Source organism: Poeciliopsis prolifica, unplaced genomic scaffold (genome assembly GCF_027474105.1).
Source record: "Poeciliopsis prolifica strain line A6 unplaced genomic scaffold, Auburn_PproV2 SCAFFOLD006, whole genome shotgun sequence".
Lineage (NCBI taxonomy): Eukaryota > Metazoa > Chordata > Actinopteri > Cyprinodontiformes > Poeciliidae > Poeciliopsis > Poeciliopsis prolifica.
This window is the reverse complement of record NW_026562381.1, coordinates 18,117,215-18,131,951: the sequence shown is the minus strand read 5'-3', so window position 1 is coordinate 18,131,951 and position 14,737 is coordinate 18,117,215. Positions and strand designations below refer to the sequence as shown.

Below are 14,737 nucleotides of genomic sequence, written 5' to 3'. Positions count from 1 at the left end.
TCTGATATCTTAAAACGTCATCAGCGGCAGAAATTTGAAACGCAGTGTTGTTTCAACAATCTTTATTTCCAAAATTCCTAATATTACAACTTTATTCTTATAGTTTTCAAAAATATATTGGTCTGATCTCACTTGATTTTTAACACTGTTGCCACCTAGTGTCTGGAGGCTGGTTTATCAGACAAGATAAAGACCTGCTGCATGCTACGTTAACGATGCTAAGCTAACTGTCCCATGCTGACGATGCTAAGCTAACTCTGCCGCAGTGACAACGCTACGCTAAATATGAAGAGCTAATTCTGCCGCAGTGACAATGCTATGCTAAATATGCTAAGCTAACTGCCACAGTGACGATGCTATGCTAAGCTAACTGTGCCATGCTGACAATGCTAAGCTAACATTGCCACAGTGACGATGCTACGCTAACGGTCGGCCTCCCTGTCAGTAAACAGATGCTGTGTGACGTCCAGCTGGTGGCGGGCAGCGTGGAAGTGCCGGCCCACCGTGGTGTGTCCCTGGCAGCCCTGCCAGCCCAGTACTTCTGTGCCATGTTCACAGGTACTGGTTCTGACCCGCTTGGGCCTGAGCGAGGCTGCTTCCAGGCGGTAAACTGTGTCTGTGTGCAGGAGATATGAGCGAGAGCAAAGCGCAGCAGGTGGAGATCAGAGAGGTCGATGGTCAGACGCTGAGGAAGCTTGTGGATTACATTTACACCGCAGAGATAGAGGTGACAGAGGACAACGTCCAGGTGAGTGGGAATAATCCAGATTACCACCACCTGCTTGGGTTTCAGATCTGGTTTTATTGAACTTTTATAAAAATCTATATTTTTTACTAATTTGCTCAAACCGTCTCCCAGAGCCAACTAGAAACAACCAATCACAGACTGAATCTATTTTTAAATAAATGGAAACAGAACCTATGAAACTCTTTACAATCCAAAACAAAAACAAATGAAATTCATTTCTAATGAGACATGAATATCAGTCATATTCATCAACTGTTTGTATTTATTTATTTTGATAACAGTGTTATTCATTGAGACATTTATTGTGTTAAACATTTTTTTCCATACAAACGTTCCGTCTGGAACCGTTTCTGGTACAACAGTAAATCTGATGCACAACATGGCGAAGTCGCTTCTCTTGGGTCATTTCTGCTTCCAGACTGATCCGATTGGATGCTGGACAAGCTAATGTTTGGTCAAGCAGAACGGAGTTAGCCTACCAGAAGCTGTGCTAGCCTAAGTAGCATCTCAGTGCTAATCTTGTAGCAGCTCATGCTAATGTCAGGCCACATTTCTACAGAAGAATCCAATCTGGTTTTTGAAGAACCTGAATAAAAGATTAAAAACAATAATGTTGTTAAGCTCATATTTCTGCTTATTCAGCAGTAAAAAGACTTTTTACTGCTGAAGATCCTTATTATGTTGCTTATTTTCTTAATTAAAATGTCATTCACTACAAATCCTTAAACCTTAAAAATGTTAATCAAGTCTCACCATTAATATTAATCTAGTGTGAAGTAAATCCTCCAGTCAGAAATATTTGATGAGTTTTGTTCTGGGTGGGTTTGGTTCCTCGTCTCCTTCCGGGTCCAGAGTTCTGGACTCGTGTTTCTGTTTTCTTTAGTTTGTCCTTGTTTGCGGTCAGGAAGGCCTCAGAACTTCCTGCTGCTCCGATCTTTCCTTTGTCTGCCACGTTGTTTTGGTTCTGGACTTTGGGTCCGGTCAGAGAACCAGCTGGTGTTAACGACTCCAACCACTTTTCTAAACTTTTTTCTAAACTAGCAGCTTTCTGGCAAATTTTCAATCCGTTTTATCCGTATTTAAGTTTGTCTTTAAAAAGTGAAATGATGTATTTTTGTAAGTCCGGTGACGTCACACTGTGTGAGAGATTCTCATTCTGTTTGAATTTAGTAGAACTGACAATCTTTGACTATTTGTCAGTTAGATTCAAAACTCATTTCCATTTTCCGTTTTTGTTGTGATTTTCGCAGCATATTGCAGCCGCGTTTCCATGGCAACAGCAGTTACAACAAACAGCGGATTAGTTTTATTTTAAAAATGCTAAAGTTGATGTTCAATTGATTCTGAATCTCAGTACATGAGTGTCGTGATTCTTAAGCCAATAAATTTTCTGGCACATGTCTAATGTTAGCATATTTAGCATATTTACATTAGCTGTTAGCATGACTAGCTGTTTCTCTACAACTTCAGCCGAAGTTGTAGAGAAGTTTTAAAATGCTCTGAAGTTTTAAAATGCTCAAAATGACAGTAAATCAGACAGATTAATGTCCCTGTAAATTAGCCTTCCTGTTATCTGCTGAAGGTCTCGCTCTCTTGCTGTTCAGAAGTTTTATTTTATTTCTCTTAAAACTGACTTGTTTTGTGATTGTAGGTGAAAACCTTATTTTGACGGATTTAGTGATCAGTTTTATGGTTTTCGTCAGAAATGGACTGGATGTGATTGAGGATTTAAGGAAAGTTAAAACCTAAAGTTAAAATGTCAAGTTGCTCCTGGACGGATCTGTGAGTCGAGAAGCAGAACTGGTTGTTTACCTGCTGGTTTTAACTCCAGAGCTGCGCGGTTCTGCTCAAACCCGGTTTCCTCTGATTCTGAGCGCAGGAAGCACAGAGAGAGGAAATCCTCCCGCTCCGTCAGCAGGGAGCTGCTTCTGTGTTTCTGGCCTTAATGTTTCTTTGGATCACCCAGTCGCTGCTACAGTCTGAAAATATTTAGAATTTTAATTTAGGATTCTTTGCCTTAAAGGTTCACATTCAGCCGGTGAAGAGATTAAAATTGGGACATTTTCAGGATTAGATCCGGTCCATCTGTCTTTCTGTGTTTTTGTTTTTTGCTTCTTTCCTTACTATTTTCTTTCTTTCTTCTTTTTTGCTTCTTTTTTTCTGTTTTTTAGTTTATTTCTCAAACTCATCCAGAATTACACATAATGAGTTTGTGTTTCTGAGTGGATGATAAAATGTTCATTAATGTCCTTTAATGAGATCAAATCAACAGAACCTGATTAGATGAAAACATTTTCTATTTTACGTGAATAAAATGCATGTGAAGAGTCTTTGGGGATTTTCACAGATCTTGATTTAACGGTTTTCTGGTTTGTTTGGAGAAGAGAATGAAATGAGTTTGATTTCTCGTCTTGTCTCAGAGGCTCGTCTGTCTGGAAAGCTCAATTTTCCGGTATTTCATTCTGAGTTTAATAATATGATGACCGTGTTATGTCTTTAAGTGTTGGGTTCATTTGGTGAGAGTTTGTTTTCTGGGCTGCAAACTCAAGGTTAGATGCTGTTTGCTGCACTGTCTCTCCAGTGTTTCTTTATCTTTGGTGTAAACCTGTGATGTTGTCTGCCTGCTGCTTTCATCTGACCGTTCATTAGGTTTCGATCTCGTGTCTCATATCGTCTCAGGGTGTTAAACTAATCTGACTGTGTCATTTTTAACGCTGAGCAAATGAATGTTTTTCTTCGTTTAAAAAGTAGCGGAATCCAACACTAAGTTTTGAAATAAATCATTAGCTAAAGCTAAACACATAAAAATATTGATCAGAGCTAATGCTAAACCGGTGACCTGGATTTCCCTGCAGTTAGTAGGGAAACATGCATGCAGCACAGTGAAACCAGTCTGTGGCTCCCTGGTTCCAGGTCCTCCTGCCAGCAGCCAGCCTCCTGCAGCTGATGGACGTTCGTCAGGTCTGCTGCGAGTTCCTGCAGTCTCAGCTTCATCCCACCAACTGCCTGGGCATCAGAGCCTTCGCTGACCTGCACACCTGCACGCAGCTGCTCAGTCAGGCCCACGCTTACGCCGGTAAGCCTCTGACTCGGTCACTAGATACCCGGTCAGACCGTGGTACTGATGAGCTCACGGCTAGTGTGCTAGCTACCGTCTGTAACCTGGGCTGTCTCTGTGTCTCAGAGCAGCATTTCTCTGAGGTGGTGCAGAGTGAGGAGTTCCTGGGTCTGTCTCTGCAGCAGGTGTCCAGCCTGATATCCAGCGACCGGCTCACCGTCTCCACTGAGGAAAAGGTTTGCTTACCGGCTCCGCTATGGCCCAGATATATTCTGCCAAGATGTTGAAGAACCAACAAGATGGCCGCCATGGTCGTCAAAGAATTTACCCTGAATTTGCCAAAATTTATGCAAAACTTGTATTTTTGTCAAATCATACATAATTAGATCCGTACTGATTTCTTTTTTCAAAATGGCCGCCACAGATGTCACAGAAAATAAATTTTTACTCTAAAATCTCCAATTAGATAAATGTGAATTTGAATCAACGCTGCTATGATTGCAAACGAGAATATGTAATCTGATGCTAACCTGGTTATCACAGAACACTAGCAGGTGCTAGTGCTAAACATAAACAACCAGTTTATGTTTAGCTAACAGACAGAAGATGCACGAAAACATTAGCAGTAGCTAATGCTAAATCGCTCCCTCTGCTCTGCTCAGGTGTTTGAAGCGATGATATCTTGGATCAAATACGACAAACCGACTCGTCTGGAGTTTATGCCCAAACTGATGGAGCACGTCAGGCTGCCGCTGCTGTCCAGGGATTACCTGGTCCAGGTGAGAACATGAACACAACGACCTGGTCCAGGTGAGAACATGAACACAACAACCTGGTCCAGGTGAGAACATGAATAATGGGACATAATGCTCATAATAATAACATAAAGATCAGTTTTCATTTCACTTTGTCTGAATTTATACATAAAACATGAAATGAAAATTAACGCAAACAAAGACTTCATTAGATTCATTTATTTTAGTTATGCATGACTTTGTTTTCGGTTTTTGCATTAAAATCTATTAAAAATGGCTGCTGGTTTACGGCGACCTCCACTCATAAACAAAATGGCTGCTGGTTTACGGAGACCTCCACTCATAAACAAAATGGCTGCTGGTTTTCAGATCGTTGAGGAAGAAGCTCTGATAAAAAACAACAACACCTGTAAGGACTTCCTGATTGAAGCCATGAAGTACCACCTGCTGCCGGCGGACCAGCGCCACCTCATCAAGACGGACCGGACCCGACCCCGGACCCCCGTCAGCATCCCCAAGGTGCAGAACCGGGCCGGGCCGGCGTATTCTCCGCGGGTTCTGCCGGTTCTGAGTGTCGCTCTGTGCAGGTGATGATCGTGGTGGGGGGGCAGGCCCCCAAGGCCATCCGGAGCGTGGAGTGCTACGACTTCCAGGAGGACCGGTGGTACCAGGTGGCGGACCTCCCCTCCAGACGCTGCCGGGCCGGTCAGTGTTCGGACCAGAACCCGGGACGCTAAGCTAGCATGAGTCCGGTTCTGGTCCGTTAATATGAATGATGAATAATTGTTCTGATGGGTCCAAATGGGTCAAAGGTTCAATCATCCTTCATTATTCCAGTATGACTGGCAGCTAATTATCCCCCAGCATAATGCTGCCACCACCATGCTGGGCACAGAGACCATTTTAATTCTTAGCTTTTATGATTTCTGTCTGATTTTATGTTTTCTCTTCCTGACTTTCATCTTTTTATCTTTCATTCTTTGTTTCTCGACTTCCTGTTTCTCTCTGAGATATTTTAACCGGTTTCCTTTCATCAGATGGTTGAACCTTTGGATTCTCCCTCATCCTGTGTCTCTGTCCTCATCCTGTGTCTCCGTCCTCATCCTGTGTCTCCGTCCTCATCCTGTCCTCATCCTGTGTCTCCGTCCTCATCCTGTGTCTCCGTCCTCATCCTGTGTCTCCGTCCTCATCCTGTCCTCATCCTGTGTCTCCGTCCTCATCCTGTCCTCATCCTGTCCTCATCCTGTGTCTCCGTCCTCATCCTGTCCTCATCCTGTCCTCATCCTGTGTCTGTCTCCTCCAGGCGTCGTCTCCATGGCGGGCCGGGTTTACGCCGTCGGCGGCTTCAACAGCTCGCTGAGGGAGCGGACTGTGGACGTTTACGACGGCGCCAGGGACCACTGGAGCGCGGCGGCGAGCATGCAGGAGAGGCGCAGCACGCTGGGGCGGCGGTGCTGGGCGAGCTGCTGTACGCCGTCGGAGGCTTCAACGGGAGCATCGGTACGCCGGACGGATTGTCAGAACCCGATGAGACGCCGCCGATCCGGAGACCGTGTTCCACTGGTTTTTCTGTTGGTTATTTCCAAGATGTTTTAACAAACTTGAAACTGCTGCTGCTTCTTACCAGCAGGCTGTTGCTAGGCAACCATAGAATTATTGAGTCAGTTGATGCTAGCAACTAGCTTAGCTCACATTGACAGGCTGAGCGACTGCCTGTGTTTCCCAGAATGCTGTGCGGTTGGGTGAATATTTTGTCAAACGCGATATCTATTGATATTGATCAGGTTTCCATAGTGATAGAAATTATTGCCTTTCTATCCAAACCGAGGATCAATTTAAAGCACAGAAAGTCAAACATTAACCTCCATTTATGGGTTCAAGTGTTAATTTAGCAAACATGATGTGAAGAACAACAGGATCCGGTTCTCCTCTGCAGGTCTGTCCACCGTGGAGGTTTACAGCCCCAAGACCAACGAGTGGAGCTTCGTGGCGTCCATGAACACCCGGCGCAGCAGCGTGGGCGTGGGCGTGGTCGACGGTGAGCGCCGGGAGGGGCGGACACCAAAAGATCACCGCTATACACGGCTAACTGTGTGTGTGTGTGTGTGTGTGTGTGTGTGTGTGTGTGTGTGTGTGTCTTTAGGGAAGCTGTACGCAGTGGGAGGTTATGACGGGGCGTCTCGTCAGTGCCTCAGCACGGTGGAAGAATACGACCCGGTCTCTGATCAGTGGTGCTACGTGGCCGACATGAGCACACGGAGAAGTGGAGCAGGTACACACACACACACACACACACACACACACACACACACACACCACACACACACACACACACACACACACACACACACACACACACACACACACACACTCTGGGAGCAGCTTTTACATGAACAGTAGCCAAAATATTAATATTATAATAATAAAGTCAAAATAATATATTCGTCATGTTGTGATAACATGAGAAAAAGACGTAATATACTAATAAAATTATTCATTTATCACAAGAAAATTTGTAACATTAGAAAAAAGTCACAATAATTTCAGAATCATGAGAAGTTGTAATAATACAAAAAAATCATAATGTGAGAAAAGTCGTATTATTATGAGAAAAAAGCCTTAATATTAACAGATGTATTAATAATATAGGATAAAGTTGTACAACTATTAAATTGAAGCATAAAGATGCAACAATAAATCTAAATAATGTCAGAACAATATAACTAAAGGAAAGTTGTAATATTAGGAGGATAAAGTATGAATTTTAGGAAAGTTTTGCATCTTGAGAAGAAAAATAAGTAAATCTTCATCTTTATCAGGTCAGATCTGGATGACATCATCCAGGCTTTTCTCTCATTCAAACAAAGTTTTATTGTAATTTTCCATCTTTCTCATATTGTATCCATATTCTACTAACATCATTTAAAAACACCAACATCTCTGTGACGTTATGATAGTTTGTCATAAAAATCTTCTTCTCATCCGGACCATAAAACTGTGTTTCATGTTGAGCAACAGCACCCCCTGCTGGACGCCTACTGAAACGGCAACATGCAGAGCCTGTCAACCATTCAGTACTGATGACAAAAGTGAATGGATGAATGGAGCCTGTGATGAACACATGATGTTTCCGGCAGGAGTCGGGGTTCTGGGCGGCCTGCTGTACGCCGCGGGCGGCCATGACGGTCCTCTGGTGAGGAAGAGCGTTGAGGTGTTCGACTCCCAGAGCAACACGTGGCGCCTGGTCAGCGACATGAACATGTGTCGCAGGAACGCAGGTCGGCACATCGCAAATAAATACTCCTCACTTCCTGGTTCCAAGCTGGAAAGTGTGGATTTTTAAAATCATACATTTAAATGTTTATTTATAGATGAATATGGAAACATCTGCTGACGTTAGGGTTAAAGCTGTTTTTGCTTCCTGCAGGCGTTTGTGCCATAAACGGGCTGCTGTACGTGATCGGCGGCGACGACGGGTCCTGCAACCTGTCGTCTGTGGAGTTTTACAACCCGATGACGGACAAATGGAGCCTGATTCCCACCAACATGAGCAACGGACGCAGCTACGCCGGTGAGCCGCAGAGCCTGGAGACCAAAGCCACATTTCATTCAGAAACTGTTTTAGACCCAAACGACCAAAACGACCAGAGATTCTGTTCAAGATACTACACACACACACGCACGCACACACACACACACACACACACACACACACACACACACACACACACACACGCGCACACACACACACACACAGGCACACACACACACACACGCACACACACACACACACAGCACACACACACACACACCACGCACACACACACACACACACACACACACACACACACACACACACACAGACTCGTCGCCATAGTAACATTCAGTGGGTTTATGTTTGTTTTTGAAGCTTGATGTTTATTTTGCCATTACTAAGCTAATGGCCTGTTAGATTAGCTACCGTTGCTATTAGCTAAGCTAGCACCCAGTGGGTGTTTAGCTAATTTGAATGTCTGCTCGACTGATAATCTGTCAGAGTTGATGCGTGGGTCGACTTTTTATTTTTTAGTTTTTTAACTGAAACAAAACACAAAATTCTGAAACACGTCAACATGTTAAGGTTGTCATAGTCAAGCTAGCATAACTGACCTACTTCTTTAATTAAAACTTTTTCCGGTACTTGTTATCTCATTGTCATAGTGTTGACATTTAATAGCAAAGCACTGCATCCCTTTTTGTTTTATATGTCAGCCGTGTGTTCTGCATTTAGTGCTAAAACCAATGCTAGTTGTTGCCCGCTAGCGTGTTTTTTATTCAGTAACCCAAATAAAATATGAAAAATTATATTGGCTTAACTCAGGGTGTCCAAACGTTTTGCCAAAATCAACAGGTAAAAAATTGTTGCAGGCTAAAAATGTTTTTTATTTTAAATATTTATAATAGAAAAATAAAATCAAGAAGTTAAAGAAGTCTGATTTTTGTAGTTTTTTTTTGTGGAAAAAGGACGTTATTTATTACAGATTCAAAACTTTAAAGTGGCAGAAATTATAAAGTTTTCAAATTATTTTGATCTGAATGGAACAAATTTAAGAAAGAAATTGAGTCACTTTCTTTGAAAATGTTTGCAATATTTAACAAAGTCTAGGAAATTAAGTAAAATCTTGGTTATAAAAAGAGAAATAATTTGTGTTCGAGATGTTTTTAATTAAGTTCTGTAATTGCATTCGGAAGCCACAAAACGTCACTTCAAGGGCAGAAAATGGCCCCTGCGCCGCACATTGGACACCCCTGGCTTTTTCTTAGATAAAAAAAAAATTAATAATTATTTAAAAAACAATGTCTGAGCATTTGAATCAATTTCAGATTTCCCAGTCAAAGTAAATGCTGAACTAATCGGACCTGTTCTTTCAGAGTGGCAGTGATCGACAAGCCGCTATGACCCGGGCAGAAACCCAGAACCAGAACTTTATGGTCCACGAAGAGCCTCCATGTTTGGTTCTGATCCGCTTCCTTTGGGGTTCCAGTACAAACGGATGTAAATCCACCAAACCGAGCCGCCGGTTCTGTTGGCTTGATGGTCGGACTCCAAGGAGCGGGTTGCAATAATTGCAGTGGTGACACCTGGTGGTGACCAGCAGTATTCCTCCTCGACCCAAACGGCCGAAACCAGAGCGCCGCAACATGAAGAATGTTAAAATTATATGCAACAAAAACAGCAGATTTGGTATTTTTGCGAGTTTTTTTAAAGTTTGGGCTCAGTTTTGGTGTTTTGGTTCTGGGACTAAACACTACTGATGTTCTGCACTGAACGCTGCTGCTCATTCTGAAGCTGCCAGCCGCACACATCAGATCAGAGACACTGGAGCTGAAAATGATGCACTGTAAAAAATGAGCTGGAAAGACATCATGACTTTATTTATTGACTCATTTGCCACTGCGTTCAGGAACAGGATCCTGAAACAGAACCATGTTTACCGGATCGGATCTTAGTTTATTCTATAAAAGCACATAAAGTTTAAATGTAACCTTCCTGTTTTATACGTCACGTGATTTTCATTCATCTGGTTGGATTTAATGTTCTGTTATGTTACAGAAAACTGGGAGTGGTCTTCTTCAGGTGGAAACACCTGCAAGTAGGTAAGACTCTCCAGCACCACCTGTGGTGGGAAGCAGGAACTGCCTGAGAATCAGAGGAATAATCATGAAGACAAAATAACTCTAATATTCAGGCACATCAGAACCAGTTTGATGTTTATTATTATAGAACTTGTAAACATGTTTAAAATGAATCTGTGATCAAACTAAATGGACTTTGAAGTTTATCATGTGATTGTTTAAAGTGAGCAGATGGACATTTTTCTCACTGCAGTTGCTATATTTTTTTATATAAATGAAGAATATTGTGAAAAAATGTTGGATTTGGTTCGTTTTTCACAGCAAAAATGTAGAGAAGACGAACATAACTGCTTTCGGTCAGCTTTTGTTTCCATTTCTGCCAAGGTAAAAATATTTACTGACATATTTATCTGCATTTAAATGTCTCCGAATTGTACAGTAAAACAATTCAAAGAAACAACAAAAAAGTTTCTAAAAGTACAAAACAGTATTCTTTATTTAATAAAACATTTGAGCTTGTTTTAGAAAAATAAAGGGCAGCAGCTCAGCTGGTGGGCGTGGCCTTCATCAGGTGTAATTAGCCTAATTAGCTGCTGCTGCTAAAACCTCCAACCGTCACAAACAAGTCCAGGTGAGTTTCGTCGTGTTTATTTTCTCCTAAATCTTATTTTAGTTATCAATGTGCTAAATTAGCAGCGACACATCAGATTACTTCCTGGTTAATAGTAACATTGTCTCATTTTGCTAATGTTTTAATCTTTAGAAAAACAACTTTCTGCTTTCCAGTGATCCGTTCAAATGTTGGCGGATTAATCGGAACTTAAAGTTCAGCAGAAGTGAAAAGACAAAACTTTTTTAAAATTATTTTTCAAGCCGGTTTCATGATTAAAGAAGCAGCGGTTTATATCGTCTTCCTGTTTTAAGCTTCTGTTAAAATCCACTTCCGGTAGAAATCTAACGGCGGACATTAGGACTGAAACGATGAAGTTAAAATCTCTGTATTTATTAGTCATCGATCGTTTTATGTTGAGTGCCCCAAAGTTCAACGCAGCTTTTAATTTTTTAAAACAATAACCGGAAGCTACCGAATTCCTGGGGACCTCCGAATCGTACGTCAACGTGGCGGCCATTTTGTGAGGGGCAGGAAAGAAGAACCGTGAAGGTCTGCACAGGGTTCAGGTCGAGCTGAAAGACGTTCATGTTCCACATTCAGTACAATAAAACAGAAAGAAATGAAATCGTTGCAATATAGTAAATGCCCTTTTGGTATATTCAAACTATTTGTGTATTTAAATGTTTTTTTTTTAAGTTTTTAACCTGCCAGAAATGGAAAAAGACTTTTCAATTGTTTTAGATCAGAACTTTTCTAACCGTTAATTTATACAATATTTTTAAACTTGCCCGTTTCTGACAGTATTTTAACCGAAACATCTCCCAGGTTTTCTCAACTATTTACAAAACAGTTAAATCATAAAAATATGACTGGTCCACATTTGTAGAACCTCTCAACAATATGTTATGTTGCAAAACTCTAAGGAAAATTTGAAAGATAATTTTGTAAATATTTCCATCTGCAGTACTTCGTTTCTCCACCAGGGGCAATAACACTAGTATAAAATGTCACAAAGAAAGCAGCAAGCTAGTACATTTAACATAAATTAAACCTTTATTGATATGAAAAAATGTGAGAGCTAAACAAAAAGTAAAGTATTGGATATTAACAGCTGACTAAATGTGTAACCTTTGCAGGGAAACAGTTGCTGTGGATTCCTGGAGAAACCGGAGAGTGTGAAGCAGCGTGGGAGTTTCTCCACTCTGACTGGTGAGGAAGAAACATTTGAGACCAGAATTTTACCAGATGAGTCAAAAACATTTTAATGTTGGAAAATATTGACACATGGAGCTGAAACGTGTTAAAATATGTCTGATGCAAACTTTTATTATTGCTGCTTCTTCATGGCACAAATAATGAGACGAGTTGGTGTTGGATAAGATCTGTGCTGCCATGCAAGCGACTACAGTACTGCTATATTAGCTTATATTACACAGAGCGACGACATGTTGGGGTTACATACAAAAGGTTAATGTCGGAACATTAGCAGTATGGATAATAAAAAACATCACACCATAAAATAAACCTAAAGGGGCCAACTGTGAAATAATTTAAACATGTCTGACATTCATTTTTTTCTGGTTTTATGTACAGTATATTGATATTTGTATAGAAGTAGTGCTTAATTTCTAGAAATACAAATGGAAACAACAGAGGGGCTGCATTCTGGGAATGCTGTGCAAATAACATTTTTTACATCTGACCCTTCCTGCCCTCCCAGCACTCTGCGCCACGACAAACTGAAACTGGGAGAAGATCCTCCAGCCTCCTGCGTGTCGTTCGACCTGCCAGCAGGAAGTCGCTCCCCTCCCCGCTACGCCGGCAGTGTGATGAAACAAACCCAACAGAACACGAACAAACAGGAAGATTTCCCAAAGTTTCTCTGCAAACCATAAAATAACGTCTGAAAATGTATTTTTTTTCCCTCAACATGTGAAGTGTTGTTGATGAAGGGTTCATGGCGGCGTCCTGCAGGTGGCGCCGTGTGCGATGACAGCGGTTATCCGACAGAAACCTAGATGGACTTGGAGGAGTCCTGTTTGCTGATGAGGACCTCCAGGAGGCGGAGCTTGGCCTTGATCGCTTGTACTCGCGGTACTTCTCCAGCATCGGCACCCGGTCCTCCTTCTGAACGTTCCTGCAGGACGGAGGAAAACAAGATGGCGGCGCTCAGCGCTTCCTGACGGTGCGGGCGACAAACGGACGCGTCGCTTCACTTACCTCCCGTTATGCTGGTAGAAATCTTCCTCGAACTCTCGGATCGTCTTTCTCAGTTTCTTCTTCTCTGATCTGGCCTTCCACAGCTGTTCCAGCAGCTCTGGCCTGGAGGATCATGGGAAATGGAGTCAGCAGGTGGGAAACCAGCAGTTTCTAAGTCATTCAGGCTATTTTAGTGTTTGAAAAGTTTTTCTCATTGTAACTTAAAGAATATTTTTCTACATATTTGTTGAAAAAGCTTAGCTCCTTGCTGCACTGCAGCTAGCATAGCAGGCGGCTAACGCTGAGGCTAGTTAACGGACAGCACCAAGCCCCGCCTCCTGGCTCTGATTGGCTGGAGGAGAGCAACCTGGGCAGAGCGGTCCTTACATGGACGAGGCGTTGGAGCTGGACAGGCGCAGGTCCAGCGCCAGCCTCCCGGATCCTTCCTCCATCTTGTCGCTCAGCCCGTCCGGTTGGCTCCTGACCGACCCGCCGCTCGGGGTCACGGCGTCCAAGGCCATGATGACCTCGGAGCTCTGCATCTCTCCTCCGCTGCTCTCGGCCTCCTCCTCCTCGTCGTCCTCCTCTTCCTCCCTCTCCTCTTTTTCCTCTTCCTCGCCGCCTTTCTGCTCCTCCTCTTCCTCCTCTTTGATTCCCAGAAGTGAGCGGTTTCTCCCTCGATGATTGGCTGAAGGGTCTGGCTCCGCCTCTTGCTGGAGGGCGACACCTGGAGCGGGGGACGGGCGTTAGCGGCGGCGCGCAGACGGGCGGCGGCGGCGGTCAGAGGCGGCCTTACCGTTACCGGGGTGATGCTGACCCTCGCCAGCATCTGCTTGACCAGCCTGTAGCGGTCATAGAGAGGCTTCACCACCAGCCGCTCCTCTCTGGTCACCTGATCACAGAAACATGGCGTCATGCAGCCGCTGCAGCCGGCGGCGGCGCGCGGCGCGGCGGCAGGACGGACTTACAGGTCGGCCGTGGAGGCCTTCGTAGTGCAGCAGGTTCTTCTGAAGGACCATCTTCTCACAGGACAGCTGCTCTTTGGTCATCTTCTGCAGAAACACTCATTATTCATCGACATTCTGTGAACTTATGGCGCCTCTGCTGTGAACTAAATCTTATTTTAACAGAATAAACTGACTTTTTTTCTCACTGAATGTTAATTTCTGCAAACGATGCATCATTTTTTTGAAGCACCGCCACCTTGTGATGTGACTCGGTACTACAACTCAACTTATTTCATAAACTTTCTGCCTTTTTACCGTTAAATGAAGAAAACAAAGAGCTTCCGCCTGGTTTCACTTCCTGCTCACATGTTCATATATAATAATGAAAAGTCGAGCTGCTTACCTTGATGTCGTCCGGCCAGCCGTCCTCCTGCCTCTTGCCTTTGACGCGGCGCTGGATCAGCTCCAGTGTTTCCTCTTTGGTGGGGCGCGGGCCCCGGACCTCCCCCGCCGCGTCGGGGCCGCCCTGCTCCAGCGTGGAGCCGAAGCTCTTGGGGAGGGTGTTGCTCCGGGGACGGGTCTGCGGGCCGAGCTCGCTCTCCGCACAGTGTTTGGCGTCTGCAGGACGAGAACACACGAAGAGGAGGAGTCAGGATCCACATCGGAACCGATTCTGGACCGACTGACAGAACCCGACGTTACGCTAAACATCATGAACGCTTAATGTAACAATCTGAAAAGTGTGGAGAGAGATCAGATCTGCAGCAGCGTTTATTTGGAGAAAATTCTGCAGATTTTTAT

General features: G+C 43.5%; 1 protein-coding gene and 1 pseudogene across 1 annotated transcript; one reads left to right on the top strand and one right to left on the bottom strand.

The window, feature by feature from the left end:
- The first annotated feature begins 525 nt into the window (after window positions 1-525).
- LOC129360658 (kelch-like protein 3) lies at window positions 526-10,451 on the top strand. The gene is given in 14 exon segments (XM_055030985.1): window positions 526-558; window positions 627-748; window positions 3,662-3,824; window positions 3,933-4,042; window positions 4,469-4,585; window positions 4,931-5,080; window positions 5,149-5,266; window positions 5,865-5,999; window positions 6,002-6,061; window positions 6,498-6,599; window positions 6,705-6,833; window positions 7,699-7,839; window positions 7,989-8,133; window positions 9,473-10,451. Coding segments are annotated over 14 exon segments (1,530 nt in total). The 5' UTR covers window positions 526-548; the 3' UTR covers window positions 9,501-10,451.
- Window positions 10,452-12,694: 2,243 nt separating this feature from the next.
- LOC129360661 (protein FAM13B-like) overlaps window positions 12,695-14,737 on the bottom strand; it is a 53,917-nt pseudogene continuing 51,874 nt past the window's right edge.